The sequence below is a fragment of the Homarus americanus genome, unplaced genomic scaffold (assembly GCF_018991925.1).
Source record: "Homarus americanus isolate GMGI-L3 unplaced genomic scaffold, GMGI_Hamer_2.0 scaffold51859, whole genome shotgun sequence".
Lineage (NCBI taxonomy): Eukaryota > Metazoa > Arthropoda > Malacostraca > Decapoda > Nephropidae > Homarus > Homarus americanus.
Window position 1 is genome coordinate 2483244 of NW_024711292.1, and position 24130 is coordinate 2507373.

The following is a 24130-nucleotide window of genomic DNA, read 5'->3' on the forward strand; positions in this document are numbered from 1 at the left end:
AAAAAATAATAACAATAAAGCTATTTAATACCCAAACATCCATCAATCGATTTCTTCTATAACTTTCTAGCATTAATACCATTCTCCTCTTTAACATTGCATATATATATATATATATATATATATATATATATATATATATATATATATATATATATATATATGCAAGTAAATCACTGTAGGTGCGCGTGATCCAGGTATATGCTGATAACCACAAGGAAAAAGAAAACACGAAGTTCCCAAGCGCTTTCGTGTAATTCACATCTTCAGAGGCGAGTACAGACTGTACTCGCCCCTGAAGATGTAATAGTTCTTTAATTTATATAACTACACCATGTTAAAGTCTAAGAGAAACTCACAAACACATCATCGTCAGGTCTACCAATTGTTTCAGCCTCTACAGTGTTTACCGAAATGAGTCACTGGATTGAAAGGCAGTCACGATACTTTTTTTGCTTAGTTGTACACGGCCTTTACAACTAAATGTCAACCCCACTTAATCTGACATCAAAAAGGGTCACTGAATGAGGCCAGCTGTGTGGGTCCAACATTTACCAGCGGGTGGGATAGAGAGTAGAGTCAAGTAAAGCGGGTTTAAGGTCAACACGGGATAGGGATCAGGGAAGGGGAGGGGAGAGGAGGGAAGGGAGTGGATGTGGAGGGGAGAGAAGGGGGGAGGAGGGAAGGGAGTGGATGTGGAGGGGAGAGAAGGGGGGAGGAGGGAAGGGAGTGGATGTGGAGGGGAAAGGAAGGGTGGTTGGAGGGGGAGGGTGAGGAGGGAAAAAGAGAGGGGAAAGGAAAGGAGGGGATGGGAGGGGAGGGGTAATCTCACAGCTGCTATCAGTCAGTTCCAGTTTACCGTGTTTTATTACCGTCACTTGGCTGAGAGTTTAGAAAAATGTCCACCCATTATACACAGTGTTTAATAAGTAAATTTTGGGTGAATTAATTTAGATAGACACTAATGAAATTCACATGAGCATCGAGTCACCTTGATTTTAATATCGATAAAACCTTGTCTTTTTACGGAATTGTTTTTATTACTATACCAGGTGACATAATATTAACCTTATTTGCATATTTCAGTATAGGAATGATCTTATATGTTATTCCATATAGTTTAAAGCATTTACCTAAACCTGCATTGAAAGTTTGGAGACGGAAAAACAGACCGTGAATATAAGACCCCGTTATCAGTTAAAAAGTGAGCAATGTACTCGTTAAAAAAAATCCCATTTATAATTTCTATTAACTTTTATCTCTCAGTGAATTGTTTATCTTATAAGAGTTTATCAATATACTACTTCAAACTCCTGCTGGCAATAGCCTTTACTTTCTACACTAACCACTAAGTCAACAAGTTTTCTAAGTGGGTAAATAAAAGGAAAAATATTATATAATGAATTTTTTCACGGCCGAAATTCGACTGTATAAAAAAAATGAACACTTAATTTGCATACACGTCTGTTTCAACTGCTCGTTTTACGGAGAAATGGTTGATATTTTGTGTGTTGTTTGGAGGCTAAATTCCCGGTGATAAAAGTTAATGCTATGAGTACAATTGTCATACGATTACTCTTGGGATTTTGTTCTGTAATATGATTTGTTTTGTTTCTGTTGTGGTTAGTGTCATGTGGAGAGAGAGAGAGAGAGAGAGAGAGAGAGAGAGAGAGAGAGAGAGAGAGAGAGAGAGAGAGAGAGAGAGAGAGAGAGAGAGAGAGAGAGAGAGAGAGAGAGAGAGTAACAAGCTAGCCAGTAGCATCAGACTGCCTCAACATAATCACCTTGTTACCACAGCCACCAGACACCTCACCCCCTTTACCTCTTCCACCGCCCTTCATACACCCCCTCCCCACCCACCTAAGTCCTCATCTATATCTCTTCTCTTCACCCCTCGCCTTCAAATCCCCACCAAATATAACCTCCCCATTCACTTCTCCCCACCTACCATCACCTCCCTTCCCCTCCATCCCTCCATCTCCTCCCCCCTAACTTAACGTCACCCCCCCTATCCCTTACCTTCATCTTCCCCCTCTATATAGCCCTCACCCTCACCCCTCCCCACCCCTTTCCTAACAACCCCTACTATCTCCCTTCCTCCACCTATGGGTATGGTTGTGGTACAGGGTTGACTGTATTATGACCCAGTGCCTGTAGTGTGACCCAGTGCCTGTAGTGTGACCCAGTGCCAGTAGTGTGACCCAGTGCCAGTAGTGTGGCCCAGTGCCTGTAGTGTGACCCAGTGCCAGTGTGACCCAGTGCCAGTAGTGTGACCCAGTGCCTGTGACCCAGTGCCTAGTGTGACCCAGTGCCAGTAGTGTGACCCAGTGCCAGTAGAGTGACCCAGTGCCTGTAGTGTGACCCAGTGCCAGTAGTGTGACCCAGTGCCAGTAGTGTGACCCAGTGCCAGTAGAGTGACCCAGTGCCTGTAGTGTGACCCAGTGCCAGTAGTGTGACCCAGTGCCAGTAGAGTGACCCAGTGCCTGTAGTGTGACCCAGTAGTATAACCATCTCACCACCAGCTTGTAGTTAAAACCCACTTGGTTCACACACACACATCCAGACCACAGGGGAGGGAATATTCGTATTATATCGACTTGTCTGAAAAATATGTAACATGAAGCCACACACACTGAGTTGATTTATAAACTTTATGGGGGTCAAAGGTCGTTATATAGGTCGTATTGTTAGGGTACCTCCCCAAGGTCATCATAAAGTGGGGAAAAAGTTGGTTAAGTGAGACAGAAATGAGTAAAGGATAAACAAGACAGTAAAGTGTGAGACAGCAACACATGTTTTCCTCCCAGTGTGTCTACAGCCACTGTTTATGGCAACTTCAAGCAAGAGAAAATGGCCGCCAGATCGCCATTTTCACTCTGAATAAAATTTCGTCTTAAGAATAGCACAAACGATGGTACTTCAACACTGTGCTAAATATAAATCCTACCTGTACGATGGTTACCACACTGGACTTAAATAGACAGAAAATTATACGGTGTCAAAGTAATGTAGTACCTGATAGTATTTACAATAGACGGACTTGACAGACAAATTGTGGGATGAACGATGGATAAATCTTAAGTTTCCTTTAAATTGTTTGACAAGAAGGCGACAACAAACGTGGTTTTAAGACGATCAATTCACCAGTACGACAACAACAAATTACGTCACCAGTACGACCAAAAAAAATTACGTTATATTTCAAGTACAAAAATCGGGTCGGATTACTGAAACACGACGGATGAAAAACATGAAAAAACATAAATGGCCAAGACTTCGGACAGCCACTACGACGAGGCTGAGGGTGAGGAGGCAAGAGCTCTTCCTCAACTCCTGCACACGGGATAAAAATAAATTCAGAAAAGGGAGAGAAACAAAATAGAAAGTGACAGAAACAACGACGGAAATGTGAGAAGCAGAAGTGAAAATAAATAAATAAAGCATATATAAGAAAATGGAAGAGAGCGAAACATAAGTGATGAACAAGAAGAAAGTAAAACAACACTTAAGTTAGGAGAGAGAGAGAGATCTGATGGAAGGAAGACTCTACAAATTCTACTGGTCATTATTGTTGATGCTGTGAACAGATAAGGAAACCCAGTTAGCTATCGTCATCATCTGTGCTCACCAGGAAACACGGGATTATCAGGTGACGGGGAAACCTCATTGTTGTTATCACCCTCTGGCGCTCGGGAAACTCTACACTCGCCTTGTTGCTCTGGGGAAGGTATAGGAGGAGAAGAAAGAAACAGAGGGGAGAATAAGACATAAGACTCGAGAATAAAGAGGAAGATAGACGGGAAAAAATAAATTAAGACCCCCTAAAAGCGAAATAAGATGAGGGAAATATAGACATTTTTCCCAAGACGAAGGATAAGAAACAAGAATTTGGGGGAAAAAGATGATGAAAAGGAAGGAAATTCGTGAGCAAAAAACGTAATAGAGGGAGGAAGACCTCGCCTTTAATGCTGGTTTACGACTTGGGGGGGGGGAGAGGGAGATGGATAACGATGAGGTCTGAGAGAGAGAGAGAGAGGTCCAAGGTGCTGAATGACCTAACCTAACCTGCAGACTCTACACCTCACCTAGAACCTCCTGACTCTACACCTAGAACCTATCCCCTTCACTGCTCCTAATTTACATATTATTGGAGCCTCTTGCTACATCTTTTATTCAGTCTACCCCATTCCCTCCCTTCGCTGCCTGACTCATATTCCCTTCCTTCTTTGCCTGACTCACACCCCCCCCCCTCCTTCGCTGCCTGACTCGCATTTCTTTCTCTTCCTTCGAGAGTGGAGTAGACTGAATAAAAGATGCCCCAAGAGGTTCCAATAATATGTAAATTAGGAGCAGTGAAGGGGATAGGTTCTAGGTGTAGAGTGAGGAGGTTCTAGGTGAGGTGTAGTCAGGAGGTTCTAGGTGTAGAGTGAGGAGGTTCTAGGTGAGGTGTAGAGTCAAGAGGTTCTAGGTGAGGTGTAGAGTCAAGAGGTTCTAGGTGAGGTGTAGTAGTCAGGAGGTTCTAGGGTGTAGAGTGAGGAGGTTCTAGGTGAGGTGTAGTCAGGAGGTTCTAGGTGTAGAGTGAGGAGGTTCTAGGTGAGGTGTAGAGTCAAGAGGTTCTAGGTGAGGTGTAGAGTCAAGAGGTTCTAGGTGAGGTGTAGTCAGGAGGTTAGGTTAGGTCATTCAGCACCTTGGAACTCTCTCTCTCTCTCTCTCTCTGTTGATATAATTCCTCCTCTCAAGGTTATCAGTTAACGTCAGGTCTTCTTGATTTCAGATTGGTTTTTTCAGTGATCACTTTCATTCCTTATGACTGATCCTTTTACCCCCACAAGACAATGTAATTTCAGAAGACTAGTTGTGTTCCCCGGCTGCTTTATTATCTTCAGCCACACACACACACACACACACACACTCTCTCACTCTCACACACACACACACACACACACACACACACACACACACACACTCTCTCTCACTCACTCACACTCACACAGAGCCGTATATCTCTGACAACCTAAAGGCATTAAGTTATAAACTCTCTTTTACGATGCCCTTAATGGCCCTCCTTAAATAGCCTTACTGGGCACATGGGACAAGGTGATTGGTCTTAACTACTGTACTGACTTATTACGATCTTTTTTTTTTTATCTTTTGTGATAATCAATATTTTTACTTTCCTTCTCCCTGGGATAAACAACTCGGATTTTTTTTTACCTGTGAACTTTATTATTTATTGATATTTATTTTTTTCTCTTTATTTTTGTTATATTGAAGATAAATAATATTAAGTCATGCCAAAATCCTCACTTGTTTTAAAGACACTGTACAGGTAATGTAATCTCCTCTGTGGTTTATCTTATGACACCACCAACACCTGACACCACCAACACCTGACACCATCTACCTTACCACACCACCAAGGTCTCTATGCACACAAGGAGGCTAACCCACACTGGGGGAGTATGTGTGGCCAGAATAAGATGCAAAGGATGATAAACAAGGATACAAATGAATGTGTAAGGAATGTTGGACAGAGCAGATCAAGGTTAAAGAGGTATGGTGGATATAATGAGAGAAAGGAATGTTGGATGATTGGTAAGAAGCGAGTGTAATTAAGAGATGAATTCCGCTAGAGAGAAGGTGCAATGGTGAGGGAGAGAACTAGATAAGAGGGGGATGGTCATACAGGGAACTACAGTGTATATGCATGACTAAAACATAACTTTGTGTGGTGTATGAGGATGTGTTAAGTTGTGTTGTGTTGTGTTGTGTTGTGTTGTGTTGAGTTGAGTTGTGTGGGACGACAGAGATAAATCAAATGACTTATCTTCGGGTCCTGTTATGGAAGGCGAACACCCACCAGAGTAGGATATACAGTATCTCGTTATATATCTCGCTATATAAACACGAGCGTAAAGTCTCTCTCTCTCTCTCTCTCTCTCTCTCTCTCTCTCTCTCTCTCTCTCTCTCTCTCTCTCTCTTATCACAGCAGTGTCGGAAGATGAGACCATTATATGCTAATGATGCTCAGGGCTGATTTATGCTACGCTGTTCCTTGTTACCGCACCACGACACCACGATCCCACGCGCAACAGCAGCATTTAATTTCATGAGCTTTTTTATTACGTCTCATTTTTCGCGGACACACACACACACACTAAATTCTGATCTGTGGTGGGGGAAGAGAAGTGCACCAGTATTCTCTGTTGTTCACTTCCCCGGAAAAAAAAAATTGCTATTTCTCGAACAATGGCGATAATTTCCTCTCTTTTTTCCCCCCCACAACGAACACTATTCATCTCTTCTTCTTTCCAACAAACTAAAGTGAAAGTTTTAATTCTTTTTTCCTTAAGGTTCTTTCCTCACACCTCCACTTCTCCCTTAGACCAATATTTTCCTCCCCTAGTCTAACACTCCCCATGCCAACACGACCTCGAAACCACCACAGGCTAACGTAACTCACATGACAGTTCTATATAAGCGGAGGTGTTTGTTTACATTACCACGCTACATCATACACAGGAACAGTCGAGAGTTAGGTGATTATTTTTGTGGTAGTGGAGAGCAGTTACATCACATCACGAGTCAAGACAACACTACCACTAAGGTCAAATAATTCAATATCAATTAACACTAGTAAGGAATTATTTGGCCATTTTTCCTTTTTTTTTCTTCCTTATGTCATTTAAAAGAGTTAGTGTATCGAGGCAGCACCTTGACTCAGCTCTTGGTGTAGTGTGTTCATCGCCTCATACTTCACTGAGGAAGACACACTCCATGCCTACACACTCCTACTCCACACTCCTACTCCACACTCCTACTACACACTCCACTCCACACTCCTACTACACTCCTACTACACACTCCTACTCCACACTCCTACTCCACACTCCACTCCACACTCCTACTCCACACTCCTACTCCACACTCCTACTACACACTCCTACTACTCCTCGACAGACTCATTCATACGACGTCTTCCCTTAATACTTATTAGTACTTTTTAATCGTATATAAGTAAATACAGTATTATCAAAAAATTAAGAATGCAGAAAAATTTATATTAATATCATCCAAACTTTACTCAAATGCAATTCTTCTTCCGACAATATTTTCTAAAACCCACGACCTTGTGTCTATATGAATCACCCAGGACATGAAAATAACTCTATCGGATAAGCTGACTGTGATGGTGTAAAAATCTTCCTTTGTTCGAGAGAGTAAAGAACATTCACCTTTAAGAATCTACGGCTTCATCCTTTGTTCTAGGTAGGATATGGGATCTGCAACCCCCACCCCCCCTTCCCCCCCCCCTTCCCCCCAAGGATACGCTATCTGATGATCTATTTTTGTAAGGATAGGAAATCAAATCGCCTTTCGTAATATTCGCAGACAGAAACACAGTAGATGAAGGAAATAAGACCTTTTTATTTTATCCGCAAAGAAACAAGAATATTTTTCAAAATTATACTCGAGTTAAAATTAATTAAGTAAATAATCAGAACCAAATAAATTCACATACTTGAGTCATCACCAATTAAAAAAATAAAAATCATTAAAGCAAATAACCAAGAAACGTAATTCTTATTTTCTTCACCACATCTCCACTACAGTGCCACCACAGCCTTTGGTCTCCCAACACATTCTCACTCTTAACAAAATATCTATACCATTGTTATTCTTATTTATTACACTTTTATCCTCTCATTATCCGTATTTATCCCGTATTTATCCACCATAAGTCACATTATAACCCATGAATTACTTTTTATGTATTTTGTTTTATTACATTAACTATAGTGGACCGTATCTCTCTATTAAATGGTTCCTGGTAACTAATTCCGTATAATAATATTATTTATTTAATTAAGAGTATTGCAGGTATGAGTAAACAAACTAATCTTTGTGTATATAAGTGTGAAGCACTTATGCGCGCACACACACACACACACACACACACACACACACACACACACACACCTTCACTGATACTCACCTAACCCATATGTCCACCTATAGTACCCATGTAGCCCAGTTCCCATGAACGTCAACACCCACGTAACACACAACACCCACGTAACACACAACACCCACGTAACACACAACGCCCACGTAACACACAACGCCCACGTAACACAACACCCAGTACTCACCTTGTGGCGGAGGCTTGGCGATCTCAAACAATACTGTGCCTGTGTCCATATCCCGGATCTTAAACCTTGTAAAATCTATGTCGTAAACGTTGGCTTCCGGCGAGCACAGGTAGTCTGAAACACACACACAACACCCTCATTAGTGAAGGTCATTTGGGACAGGTATGATGGGAATATTTAATGATGTTTATAAAGTAATCAACCCTAATGACAGTGAATGTAGTTGAATCATTGTATAAACAAGGATGAAAATAATGAATAAGACCTAAAAAGACAGATAGATTAAGGCACTGATAGGTAATATAATGATGACTTTGATAAAATAATGATCAGGAAAGTGATGAAATGATAAACAGTAACTCGTAATAAGATATAAACGAGATTAATTTATATATCCATCAAGACGACAACACTATTCCCTATGACGTAATAAATTTTTTCCCTGCACATTATTTCTGGCAATTTTTTCTCCACCATTCACGTAAAAGTTCCATAAATTACGATTTCGCTTGACCAGTATCAGTGATATTTTTTTTATGGTAGGATTTTTGCATGGAGAGTCGTGATAGGAAAAATCTATAAGTTGATATGATGCTAAATTTAGGTCCCTTAGTAAACACGTGTGTTAGGCGTGTCGTGGCATAAAGCGGTGAGGCAGCGTGAAATATACTAACATGTTAATGATTTTAAACTGTTGATTATGACTCCCCAGTTCACAGTTAATACATGATTATTACCTGATTATATGTTCACAGTTAAAACACAATGCGTTATTAGACATTAGTTATTTACATGTTAAAATGACTGGTATTTGATTATAGAATGAACACTTAATAACCATCAAGTTCAAAGCCATTAAGTCCACATTAAAAAAATTCCAGGAAGAGATGTACAGTGTGTCGGCAGGTCATCAGGTGTGGGAAGGTGCTGACGTGTACCTGATGACGTCATGCCTCAGGAAAAGTTCTGGAAGTTTTTCAGTCAGCTGCTTTCATAAACGAGATTGACGCTAAAACTTTGATTCGTTTTTTTCTTCAAGATTCTACCCATTGTATGAATAAGTTAGGTTAGGTTAGGTTTGATTAAGTTAGATTAGTTTGGTTAGGTTAGGTTAGTTTGGTTTGCTCAGGTTAATTTGGTTTGCTTAGTTTGGTTTGGGTAAGTTAGTTTGGTTAGGTTAGTTTGGTTTATGTCAGGAAGGATTAGGTTTCCTTAGCTAGGGACATGTTAGGTTAGGATGAGTTAGACTGGTTCATACTAACATTGACAGAGTGATATTCCGTCGTAGGTGTACATACAGCAGCACACCTGGGGCCAAAGTGACTCATTTCAGCATCAGAGAAACACCTGGTTTTGGTGACCCTCATGCAGGTGTTTATACAGGCTGGTGTGCATCTGGTTAATGAGTGGTGACTACACCAACGAAGGGGTACACGTATACACAGAGTGACAGACACGCTGCACGACAAACACATTTCTCAAAAAATTTTCGGTTGCTACTTTTTATAAGATACATCTTTTAAACCTTTACTCTGGTTATATATTTCCCTCGGAGGCAAAAGGTTTTAGTATCGCCATCACCTTTACCTCAGCCCCTCCCCTGTGATAAGAGGAACGAACATACCGTACCTCTTAAGTGTTCGTACCTGAGTCCATCTACCAGAGAGAGAGAGAGAAATAGCACGTGAGATACATAATTTAAAAGTCCCTTCCTTCCTCTCTCTCGTTTTTATTTCTCTACTGACGGTGATCGCCTTCTTTCTTCCCTTTCCTCTTCCTCCTCCTCCTGCTAAATTGTTTCTTCTTTTTCTTCTCCTCCTGCTGAATTTCTCTCCTTCTTCTTCTTCTTCTGCTAATATTCTTCTTATTCTTCTTCGTTCTATTACAGGTGTCTTGTAGAGGGGAGCCGTCGTAAACCTGAGAAATGTTGGTCTGTACAGCAGTTGTCTCCCGTTACGACCTTCCTACTGCTGGGTTTCTACAGCTGGGTGTGGCAACTCTATAAACACTGTAACTACACATCTTACCACACTTACTACCACACCTACCACACCACCTATAATAAAAATAATGGTTGCCCCTCGTGTAACGAGGATAGCCGGCCCTAGGGCCACCTAGGCGTGAATTTGTTTAAGGTGTAGAAGCTGTTGCCAACACAACAACCACACCCTAAGTTAACGAGCTGGGTGACCCAGTGTCAAGGAATAGTCCGAGAAGACCGGACAACTCGCCACTGCACTGGCTAACCATTACCCCGGAATACGAGCCGCAAATCGATAAACATCCAGGTCCCCAATTGCTGCTCGGTAGACAGAGGCAAATGGCGTAAAGAAACTTGCCCATAGTTTCACCCTGCCCGGGGATCGAACCCGGGTTCGCTTGCTTACGAGGCGTGGATGCTGATCATTACACCACAGGTCGCCGTACTTACCACACTTACTACCACAACTACCACACCACATCTACCATCATATATATACTACCACACCACAATCACTGTCACAATTACCATGACATTTACCACCACACACTCTACCACATCTACCACCACACCTAATATTACACTTGATACACACACACACACACACACACACACTTGGGAAATTAAAACTGAAATATTAACTAAAAACTTCTTTCTACATACTGAATATTAGATGAACATTGCATAACGTGTTTAGTTAATAATCACAATTATATTATTTACGCCTTTCTGTAATAATATATCAAGTTAATTTAAGAAAGCAGAAATATTATATAAAAAACTATGACGGTAGCCGGAACACCCTCAGCTTTAATAATAATAATAATAATAATAATAATAATCATAATAATAATGAAATACCAATGAAAATAATAAAATAATTATAACAATACTAATAGCAATAACTATAATAACAGGTGTGTGGAGTAGCGACCTTGAGAGCCAGGTGTGCCGGGAGCATGAATACACAGGTGACAAAACACAACCAATGGTCGCTAGGCAACCATCGGCCAACAACAACTGCCACACACTTATTGACAGCTGCAGCGTTTTTGTTCTCATAAACAATGGTCTCTCAATAACATATGCAAGTTATGTAATTATTGTGATGGGGCAGCCAGTATGTGTGTCACTCCAACAAGAATTATAATATTCGACGGATTTGTAGATTTATGTTCTCACGAGAATATGAATTACAGTTTTAGTTTAGTTAAATGATTGATACGCAACTCCTTATAATGTTAAAAAAATACCAGAAATAGGTTAACGTTATAGGTATAAAGGAAATATTGTCTGGTGTCGGTCATCCCTGGAGTTGTTTGACGAAAAGGTCAAGGCGTGAGGTCACACAAAGGTCAGAGTCACATTTTCTAATACGCCTGGAGGAGAGGGATGAGGATGAGCCTCACAATACATTGAGTAATAACTCCATCAGCGTTGTGGACATCCTCGTGCATCATGATGACGTTTGTTTCATAACACCAGCGTGAACCTCGATGACAACAACAGTGTCTGGTCTTAACTCTACCAGACCAGTGCTTCAACTATTTATAAATAATACGCTATGTAACTCGTGTGTGTGTGTGTGTGTGTGTGTGTGTTTCGTTAAATTCCTAAAATGGGAAATTGCAATTTATATTTCCATGTCTGAGATTCATTCCCATTATAGTAGAGTATAATACAATGAAGTGTTCATTCAGTAAACCACAACGTGAGGTAGGATGTTAAGGAGGGTCAATACCGGTGGTGGTGTTGGTCTTTGTGTGCTGCGGGGGGGGGCACCAACCCTCTCCCCTCACCCCCCTCCCCCCCCAACGCACCACCTCTCACTTTACCAGTCGACGATTCTGAGGTCTTGTGCAACCTAGCCTCCCGGGTGACAATCTAATCACCCAGGCTGATGCTGCCAGCGGCTCACAGCCAGATTGACGAGGAGACTGTTGGAGACTGTTGTGATGACCTCCTCTGGCACCACAGGGATGAGTCACATTTTAGTGCAATATGTGTGAGCAGTTTAGGGACGAAGTCTTCCAGTGTGTTCCATGTGTCAATTATGAACCGCCTCTCACGTCTGCTCTCCAGGGTGAGTGAGTGCATTAAGACGCACTCAGTAGCAGCGATACTTAACTGAATGGTGATCAGTAAATAATAGTTGTATATTTTCAAGTTCAGATATTCCACTAACTTTATGATAGGAGTCACTAGACCACCACCATGTTGTCGTGAGGTTATCTTCTGAGCAACCTGGAGGTGTAGACATGTGACTGTATCTTTCTATGTCTTCATTTACGATGTAGAGTTTATTACAAGACACAGAGACCAACACAAGCGAGGGTGGGGCGGGCTGGATGGCCAAGGTGGAGTGTTTACTTGATGATGATAGGTCTTGCTACACACTACACCATATAAACTTAAGGCACCTCCACTACACCCATAAGAAAAGCATCTACACTACACACTACACGACACTATCTCCGTTACGCGCTAAAGTATCGCAACATTATGAAATTTTAAGTTTTTTCAATACACAAGTGATTTTTCTTAATGAACAAAATCTGAATATTGCCAGCTGCTGACTGTGGCCGGCACAAGCGTCACGAGTTGGGAAACACGAGATCCCTGGCACAAGGCTCTTCCTCTTCCTTGTATTTTTTGTATCAAATAATAAGAGTTCGTCTCATTATTTTTAGCGTATTAATTCATTTATTGATGCTACCGTGATCATCAGTTACTCCGAGACGTGAAAAGTAAAATATGAGAATAAATTATGACATACTTAAAACTAAAAGAAATATAAAATCCTTATTAAAAAAAATCACACAAGATATACAATGAAAACAATTAAAAAGCAAATCAATGCTCCAAATATATACTCACACAACTAAGTCCTTATATCTAAATAAATCATTAAATAAAGTTAAAAATTATTAAAGCAAGACAATTATAAATAACTATACAGGTGGGAACGCATTAAAATAGAAAGGTGAATACATTACTGTGGATGACATGTAATTACGTGGAGAGGGTCACCTGAATCAGTATTATGCACGTCTGGTTTATGTTCTAAAGTATAAATTGACTCGAGTAACCTCAAGTCGTATAAGTTATTGCAGTAATCTATTAATAAAGTTGTTTTTATTGAAGGGTTGATCAAACACGAACACACTAGAGAATTAAGACGATACTTATATGGAAATAAGTCACCCATTTTCCGGCTTTGGTGAGGAGTAGAGATCTTTAATGGGGGAAACTGGTTGGGATGTTATGTTTGTGTTTATTGACATTATAAAGAGTGATAGTAAAATACAGCATCTTGATAAAATAATGAAGTTTATTAATTGTACATGACGAAAGCTGTTTAGATCCCTCTTAAAATCCTCCAAGAAGTTTTGATGGCCACTTGTCTAAATATTTCCACACTCGAAACAAAAATGAGTAAGTGAGAAATATCGTACAGTTCCTGATATAACTTGATGTGAGGGTTTTCTTGCCGTTCTCTGTCTCACCAAGAGTCACTGCAGCTCTCCCTCGCTGACCACCACCACTCTCTCGCCAAGTCACTGCGGCTCTCTCTCACAGTCTGCCAATCAATTGTCTTGCTCTCCAGAAGGCAATACAAAGCACGAGTGTGGTAATCACAACACCACCACGACACACAACGCCACCACCACGACACACAACGCCACCACCACGACACACAACGCCACCACCACGACACACCACGCCACCACCACGACACACCACGCCACCACCACGACACACAACGCCACCACCACGACACACAACGCCACCACCACGACACACCACGACACACCACGCCACCACGACACACAACGCCACCACCACGACACACCACGCCACCACACCGCACCACCACGCCACCACACCGCACCACCACGCCACCACCACGACACACCACGCCACCACGACACACAACGCCACCACACCGCACCACCACGCCACCACCACGACACACAACGCCACCACACCGCACCACCACGCCACCACCACGACACGCCACGCAACCACGACACACAACGCCACCAAACAGCACCACCACGACACACAACGCCACCACAGCACAACGACACCACACAGCACCACAACGACACACAACGCCACCACACCGCACCACCACGACACACAACGCCACCACACCGCACCACCACGACACACAACGCCACCACACCGCACCACCACAACGCCACCACAGCACCACCACGATACATATTGCCGCCACACATTACGACAACCTCTGGCCCAAAACACACGAGATATTTGGTGGCCACAACACACAAGAGGATAGGTGGCCACAATACACAAGGGGAAAGGTGGCCACAGTACTCCTAATTACTAACCCCCTACAACTCTTTAACAACCATAACTACAACCCTCATAACTCCTTAACAACCAAACCTTTATTAAGTTGTCACAACCACATTCATTGCCTTACCCTCCCTATCACACTTATACAGTATTGGTAAGTCAGGATATTTTACTTTTTATAATATTTTTTCATTTTTTATTTTATTTTTTTATTTGTATTATTATTATTATTATTATTATTATTATTATTATTTTACGGATGCTGCTCACACCCACTGGGAGTCGACTTAAGGCGCTCTGGGTCAATCTTCAACCTAACCTAACCTCTCTCTCCTCACTTATGTCACTCACATTTTCCTCCTCACATAACATCAGGAAACCAGTGTGTGTGTGCGTGTGTGTGTGTGCGTGTGTGTGCGTGTGTGTGTGTGCGTGTGTGTGTGTGTGTGCGTGTGTGTGTGTGTGTGTTTGTGTGTGTGTGTGTCATTATCTCCATCTGTTTGTATCTTGTACCTTTAAAATTAATAATAAGGAATATCATCCTCAAGAAATCAATACCATTATCATTTATCAAACTAGTCTTCCCGTATTACAGACCTTAACTAGGGTTTATACTGCTCATGGATTAATGGGGTAATCAAATTTGTTTCCTCCTCATCAACACAAAGCTGTCCGGAACTTGTATTACAGTTGCCCCGTCGTGTCTCACTGCTCATTACAGGAGTCTATGACGTGTTTAATTACCTGGATTAAAAGAAACAGGTACTATGTCTACCAGCAGCCGGGAGGTGAGGACGGTCTCTCTCTCTCTCTCTCTCTCTCTCTCTCTCTCATATATACCAGAATCCAAGAAGAGAAATATATTGGCAGTAACCTTCGGTAGTTCAGTAGTTAATTATCGAAAGAGAAAATTCTATGAAGCAGAATACATATTTAATTTATTTTCAAGTCTTAAAACGAATTCCGTGGATTGGATGTTCTGTCTTTAAGTGAAACAAACCGAAACATAATGTAGTTAATTAAGGAAAGTGCCATCTCTGCTTCTGGGGGAACTATTTCTAAAGTAAGATTATAAACTATCTGAAGAAACTTAAATCCTGTCAAAGAAAAGAAGGAAAATGGAAAAGGTTCAAGGAAACAAGTACCCAGTCACTGTGCTACGGTCAGATATACAGTTAGAAACCGTTCCTCTGTTAAAACTGTCGAGCAGAGACTTAAGACAAGAAAAATGCTCTAAGTGCCACATCTCACAAGAAGACTGAACCATTATGTGGGACAAAGATTTCACTGTTAAAAAGAGACGAAGTGTTTTATGTTGACCTTTACGGAAGACAAGCTGAGGTCTGGCTGAGGAAGGAGGAGGTCTCTCGAACACACCAAACATGAAGGTGATGACGGACTGATTGGTAAGAGAAATGAAATAAATAATGCACAAAAATTACAATTGGTCACAGACTAAAAAAAAAAATCAACTCAATTCGCTGAGAGAACAGAGGGCGAAAGTACCTCCACTACCAAAGATAATTAATCCACACTACCGCAGAGAAACTACCAGAAGGACACAGGAAATGGTGAGGTAGTGGAGTGTTTAACGGGAGGTCTTCATCCAGCATCACACTGACACAGGTTGATGATGATATAAAAGAAAAGGAGTATGAGTGTGGCGTAAGAAAAAGGAATCCCATTTTTCCTTCCCAACTCTAAAACACAGAAAAAGACAGAAGGCACAGGGCCCACTCGGCACGGGGCCCACTCGGCACACTCACCACAGGAAATAGCATTACATCCCCCGGCCTTTGAGTGAAAAGACCACCGCTGCCAGTAACACCACGACACTACTTGTATAACTCATCCTCCGCCGCGAGTTGGTGTGCTAGGTTTCCCCCAAATATTTACAAGGACTCGGATACACCCCAGCGATAAACTGTATTTTTCTGGCTAAATAAAATGTTTCAATCAATCTTCTAACTGGTGATCAGGACTAAACACACACAAGTCTCTGCGGTGAGTGTATGATGCCAACACAACATACAGACTTACATACATACAACTGCCTAATGATCCTATGTGTGGCTAAACTCACAATGTTAACACTTTATACTTGTAACTTCAGAGATAATTATTTTAAACAATTAAACACAACAACTTTGTGGGTACTTGAAGTAAGATAAGACTAACAACATAATGTTTATAGTCTCACGAGAATCACTTATCTACCTGATGATCTTACCTGTAAGTGACTCAGACATGACATAAATTAATGTACAGTATATAGTAAAACCTTTATCGTCCGCCACTTGACTACCCGGCAAGCTTTAGTAAGACATATTTTTTATTATATCCACGTACAGACGTTCGATCTATTTACTTATGCATAGTATAGTTTTGGTTTTAAGTGTAATAAGTGTATTTTTAAGTGATGATGTACACTTAAGTGACTGCCCACATTAATATACCTGGTTGGTGATTACTGTAATGTACGTGTATTCTTTTGGTATGAGTAAAGTTACTTGCCTGTGTGCAGAGTGTTTATCCGACCCCCATCCCGACGGATAACACGGCTTCTCCTATATTTAGCTAAAGTCGAAAAACAAAGTCCACAAGAATAATGTTATTGTAGTCAGACGTTTTTGTTGGGGTTGCTCACTTCACAGTAAGTTCTTTGATTCATTCCCACCACAGAAAACTTAAAGCTTTCAATGGGATACTAAAGAAAATGTTTAAAGGCCCCCCCCCCTCCCCCAAGTCGTTTTTCGATACTGTACTGTATATGAATTATCGTTACCGTATATATTGAGAGTAGAAGGTAGTGTGTGTTCATAGTATCAAATAGCAACCATGTTTAGTGTGAACAAAAAATATATATTGGAATGCTTAGTTCGTAAATGATTACATTTTATAACGAATAAATATACCTGCACTGTCTGAATAAATATACCTGCACTGTCTATGGACATGCTGAACCTAGGTGAACTTGTATGACGATTTTACGGCATATCTATCTATAGCCACACAACAGTCATTATCCCTGACACGCGTACGTAAACAAACCAATTCCCTCTCACAAATTTCTATCGATTATTAATAACTAAAATTACCTGGCTGGGATGTCTATTCCATTAGTGGATTACCTGTAGTAATTAGGCGCTAATTAACGCTACTAATGGATCGTCTACACTTATTAGGAACAAATTACGGGTCTTAATGGTAGTGCACTTTACAAGGCTTTCTTCCCCGGCAGCATCGGTGTGGGGCCCAACACTCGCTCCCTCCCCCCGTAGGAGTCCACATGGTCAGGGTAACGCACCACACTCAAACAGGAACATGGCGAGATTATCCGTGTGGCGGTGAAGCCCCGCCAAGTGTCCGCTCTCCCATTATAGCAAGGAGAGGACGTAGTGGTGAGTGAGGGCGCCTCCACCTGACGCTCACCAACAACAGGTTTACAATTGGATAAGCATGTTTATAAACTTAGCAGTTCAGCGTGAATATAGACAATGTAGTTATACGTTGGTCGTGGGAGTATACAGTTTCCTGAGAGCCGAGACAGTACAGGTAAACAACAATGGTAAACAGTAAGACAACTTGATCAATGATAGCTGACAAAGCTGTCAGGTGCTTATTTCCACCTAACACCCACCAACAGTACCACCACCACCTACCACCAGCACCTAGCACCATCACCTACCACTAGCACCATCACCTACCACCAGCACCACCACCTGCCACCAGCACCATCACTTACCACCAGCAACATCACCTACCACCAGCACCACCACCTGCCACCAGCACCATCACTTACCACCAGCAACATCACCTACCACCAGCACCAGCACCTACCACCAGCACCCTCACCTACCACCAGCACCACCACCTGCCACCAGCACCACCACCTACCACCAGCACCATCACCTACCACCAGCACCATCACCTACCACCAGCACCATCACCTACCACCCACCAACTGTCGTGAAAATATTTCCCAATTACGGATAAAAAACAAACTGCCCATACTTTCACCTGGTGGGCTACGTGAGTGAATCACCTTCTGCTCACCAGGTAACAACATGTCCAACAGCGGAAAATTGGCCACATTCACCGATCGTCTGAGCACCTCGTGACGCATCCAAAAACCTCAAACTTAAACGATAAGGTAACGTACCAATCTAACCAGGTTGTCCACTGAGGCGAGTAACAGTGCTTCTCCCAAGAACCAATTACTGGTGTAATTTTTCCTGATTATTCGGTCGGTGGAGCTTACATATTTCTTAACGTGGGATTATCGACTTTTTTCTTGTTGCTTTTAGGATTGGTCGACCACCTCTCCCGGACGACCAACTTCCAATTCGGAGGTGAAACACAAAATAACACAACACAAGATTTCATCCAAAAATAAGAAAGAAAATACTGTATAATCCCACAAGGTGAGGCGTCTTCCCGGTCAAATACTATGTTACATTAGGTTTGTTTAGCTTAAGGAAAGTAAGCTTACCTTATAAAGAAAGTTAAGTGAGCTTTTGTTATATAACTCAGAGGGACGATAACATGATAATTATACAGTGTACTAAAGTTTAACATAAAGGAGTCACTCATGATCAGTGTTAAAGTGAAGTGAACACACTCAGTAGCCGCAGAGTAAAGTGTTTGTTTATCAACTTATCAAGGGTGAATGACTCTGGTGATAGACAGATTTGTACAGTACAGGTGAATACAATAGTTCAGTGTTACGCATCAGACATCTCTTCCACCTTGTGTGTAAACAAGACCTTCACTGACGCTGTAGAACAAGACTGCCCTGTGATGGTGAACAAGACAATGAGGGGCGAATGACCTTGACCTTTGACCTGATTTATTTTACCGAACCCAGATCAATCCAATTATCCCTAATCCCTCTCCTATTAACCTGAGCTCAAATCAATCTCCAATAGGTAGAGCTGAGACCCTGACCAATCCCCAGGTAATGTCAAACTGGCTCACATGCACAATTGACTCACGCATTTATTGATTATACCACCCTCTCTCCTCCCTCATTCTGAAAGGGTGAAGGTAATAAACATGCAGCGAAAAGATTAATAGTCTCTCTCTCTCTCTCTCTCTCTCTCTCTCTCTCTCTCACACACCGAATAATACAAACCCATAAAAGGTTCAAAACATGACCTTACACTTATCCATAAAACAATAACCTGACTTTAATTTTTGTCATAATACACAAACATCCGCCATATTAAAAGTTCCACCGATTTTTTTTATTATTTTCAGTTGTATTGTGCAATTTGTTGGTGATATTAATGTTCAGGTTGAAAAAATGTGTAGTGCTTTTGTAATTAGTATAAAGCACAGAGAATGGCCCGCCCGTGACGAATTCATGGCAGGTACAATTTTTCGACGTCAATGAAAGGTTTTTTTTTCAATAGGCCTATCGGTGGTAGGCTTTTTTTTCATCGTCCATGGTACGTGTAATTTTCAATGGAAGGTACATTTTTTTTAATTCATGGTAGGTGTAGTTATATATATTCATGGTAGCTGTAATTTTATTCAATAAATTACAACCAGGAACAAATTCGACTCGTTTAATCTAACTTTTACAGCGAAATAGCAGACGATTCTACGATGTTTACTACAAGTCATACGTAGCAACTCTACGACACCAATGAGAACTCGAACCCCGCGTCAAAAGGATCGAGTTGAGTACCTCTTACCACTGAGCCGTAGTGATCACCAAAGTGGATTATTTTATTGCGGCAATCTCAGAGCCTTGGTATGTGTGTGTGTGTGTGTGTGTGTGTGTGTGTGTGTGTGTGTAAACCCTCTCTCCTTGTCCTGTACACCTGTGGCTTATCTCGGAGTACAGTAGCTGCAACAGGAGTGACTCAGTACAAGGGCAGGACGGGTGGTAGGAGGCAACATCATCACACTCCCCCGGCTGTTGGAGACCAGAATCATCTACATTAATGGCGCGTGAAGTAGAGTATGAGAGAGGAACTCCATTAAGGATATTAACTGTTGAACTTGGCCGGGTTGAGACGCTACACGAAGGTTGTCTTTTCTTCTTCTTGATAAGCTTCACTGATCGGTATTTACCTTCGTTCTTCCTGCTCTTGTGTAATTCCTTCCATCACTCAACATTCCTCCATCAACTACCTATAATTATCAAGATACAAGAATGTCAACAACCAAAATGGCGGCGACAAGAAATTGACATATAACGTAATATTGAATCTGGCTTTTTTGTGACTTTGTTTAACGCGGTTTGTTTACGGACACAGTCACACACTGTACGATGGCTAATCTCGCCAGGTGTGAGCTAGACCGTGGGTACCAGATGAGCTGAGAAGTGAGGCGTTTTCACAGAGTTATCTCTCGCCAACTGACTGTCAATCGGCGAAGAGTTTTGTACTTTTGTCAGCTCCGCCGTGAGGTCACCCCCAGGGACGGGGATCTCTCGAGGAAGTCCTTCACATCCCATGATTCTACACCGAGAGTTGGGTCATGATCAGCCAAGTGATGCAGGTCTTTGTGGCTCATGTAACTAGCGGCTCACTGGAGATATAAACCGTTGGTGAATTTTATAAACACACACACACACACACACACAGCAACAGACATGTCCATTGGGAAGCGGAGTCATGAATTTTGATGAACAATAAAATCAGAACCTAACAACACATCAAAACATTTTGTTTATTTCATCGCGACAGTTGGGGAGGGAGCAGTCTGTATCCATCTTCAGGCACACTATATAACATAACCATTCATATATGACATAATTTGCGATTTAATTTAAGATTTTGTTTACTATAATAAGCAAATTATATCTGAATTATATTGAGTAACGATGGGTTTAGGACTATAACTCTAGTATTGTAGGTGATGGTCCCTGGAGGCAAACAAGGATAAATTTCTAGTAAAAAAAAAATACCAAAATAATTGCATGATACACAGTATATAATGTGCTGCTGTTGTCTGATTGTTGTGGGCATCGTGTCAGACATTACCTTCTCCATATTTGTTTTATTGTTTGTCATAAGACTAAACCTTCCTGTGTGTCTCAGAACGTTTACATTTAAAATATAAAAGAGAGCGTCCGGGCACCCACGACTCACGAGAGAGTTGGTAAAGTGAGGAAAATGCCGACACGTTCACGCTCTCACCTATTGTATGAAATCGTCAAAACTTTTACATCCTTTTTCACCATCGACGTGAGAGGACTGACAAAAACACTTTATAGCAGCGTCGGAATATATATGAAGGTTTTATCCCCTAAAACTCAGTATCGGTTCCAGTTCATACCTAGAGCAGCTGAATTGTTTATCTGTATTTGCATCTATTCCGAGTAAACTCAACTAATACTTAACAGACAGAGCTCCTACATACCTCATCAGGAAGGTCTTACATCAGGGGACAGGTGTGGGAGAGAGACAACGGAGGCGGAGACTACCTGAAGGAGGAATGTTGCGCTGCTCAAACTAATGATGGGGTCGACGTCATCAACTAAGCAAATACTCGACAAAAAATATGGTTCCTCGTGTCCTGTGTTTTAGTGATGCTTCATTCTAATATTTTAATTAAAGAACCTTAACCTTTGACCTTCAGGTATGAACCAAAACACGTGTTAGTGATATACACTTGGTACTTTTGTTCTCGAGATCTGGTTGCCCTAAAAGGTGTTACAACAACGGCTGGAGGAAAAAAAATATGGTGTTTGGTAATCATTCAAAGATCGACCTATAAGTAAGCATATTTGGGATACGAACTCAAACATCTTAAGATAAAATGTTACAAGAGCCGTGTGTGTGTGTGTGTGTGTGTGTGTAATCTGACTTGTAATCATATCAACAAAAAGACCAAACACTCCAGTAACTAGTCTGACAAGTTGTAAATATAAACCAGTGTCGTCCTATGTTAACCAAAAACTGAAATAAAAAAAAAAACACCACATTCAACCCGACGGAGCACCACCAGGTTATGTACACAATAGCCACACAAACATTGGCTTCACCTTTTGTGTTTTCGCTTTACAATATAAGAATGGGACCCTAGACCAGACGACCATTTTTTACTACACCTCTGGTTAAATCCTTTTCTGACCAGTTTTATACTCTGATAGCAACTCAGATTCGCCTTTTTTCGGCTCAACTTTTCGTTCTTTTCTCCGTGTAAACTTGTTAATTCTATCATGAGGTAACCTGTAGATTTTCCACTGTGTAAACTTGTAAACTCTACCCTGTGTAAACCTAAAAATTCTACCCTGTGTAAACCTGTAAATTCTACCAAATGTAAACATGTAAATTCTACCATGTGTAAATCTGTAAATTTTACCATATGTAAACCTGTAAATTCTACTGTATACGCAACTTGCCTCTGTGTAAAATTCAAATCACCCTATTGTGTAAATCACTCTACCCTGCGTAAACTAGGAAACTCTCCTGTGTAAACCTAGAAACCCTTCTGTGTAAACCTGTAAACACCTCCCAGAATTTACAACTATAAAAAAATCCTTCCATTCCTCCAATCGGGTAAACTCTCACCTTTGTAAATTACCCAACTTGATCCACAGGTGAAGTACCTAATGAAAACGTTCCCCATTTGTTATTAAAGCATCAAAAGTCCTTCCATTTTCTCTACCTGGTCACGGTGTACAGGTACAGTAAACACCAATGCTTTCATCCTCCCTCTTAATGATATAATAAACAAAACTATTCTCACCTGTGGAAGATATACTACTATATGTTCCACTGTAAAAGTCCCACAGGTAACAAATATTTGGATACTCTCAGCTGCGTTAATTACAAAGGTTGCAACATCATGACGTCACCAGGTAGAATAATGGGAACACCTGTAAAACATGAACAGGAGAGCTACTACTACTACCACCACCACCACCACCACCACCACTACTACTTTTTTTTTTTTTTTTTTAACATCTTGCACTTGGGCCCATCCCACCAGAGGTTGTGAACACTAGAGGAGTGAAGCTGCCTTGATCAACATTTTGAATTCTCTCCCCATATGACCTTCTCTTGTCGTTCTCGTTCCTCCTATGTGCAGCATCGAGAGCTAGGTTACGGTGACAAACGGCCATGGGATCAAAAATCCTGATGTCAAAGAAAGCGCGCTGTCCCCGCGTCCAGAATCCTCGAGCACTGACGTCCACACGGGCTTCGTTAGATGTGTTTGAAGTCCTGTGTTGGAAGATCTCGCCATCCAGTGGAAGGAGGGTCGGTTCTACCATGACGTCCCGGCAGATTTCCTTCAACATATTTGCTGTGAGATCCCTTACCTTGTCATGCCTCATGCATATGAAGCCCCCCTTCTTGCAGACCATGGCGTGATCGCCATCATAGGAAGAGCCACACACGCATTGGGAGGGCAAACCATCTACTGGCCAACCGTATCTTAGAGCAATGGCATCTGTAAATTCTTGTTTGTTAAGGCTGAAACCATTTGCCCTGATCGGTAACGTAGTTAACCAGTTCGAGGCGCCCACCTCCTGCGCTATAGCTACTTTTTTTTGTCAAATTTTCTGGAGCCTGCAGCAATAGTTGCTGCAACATGTCATTTTGGCAGTGCTGCCGATCTGTTGTAATGGACCTACGGATCTTATTTACTTCGCTGGTGTCCACTTCCCTTGTTGCATTCTGGGCTATTATGTGGTCAGTGAGGGCTGCCG

The 24130-nt window shown here is 41.6% G+C and overlaps 1 protein-coding gene across 1 annotated transcript in view; it reads right to left on the reverse strand.

The window, feature by feature from the left end:
* The window catches only part of LOC121871627 (protein unc-119 homolog B-like), a 107837-nt gene that overhangs the window by 42998 nt on the left and 40709 nt on the right, over positions 1-24130 (reverse strand). Inside the window, exon 3 of the mRNA XM_042374065.1 lies at positions 8154-8267. Within this exon, the coding sequence (XP_042229999.1) occupies positions 8154-8267 (114 nt within the window). The remainder of the gene's footprint in view (positions 1-8153; positions 8268-24130) is intronic.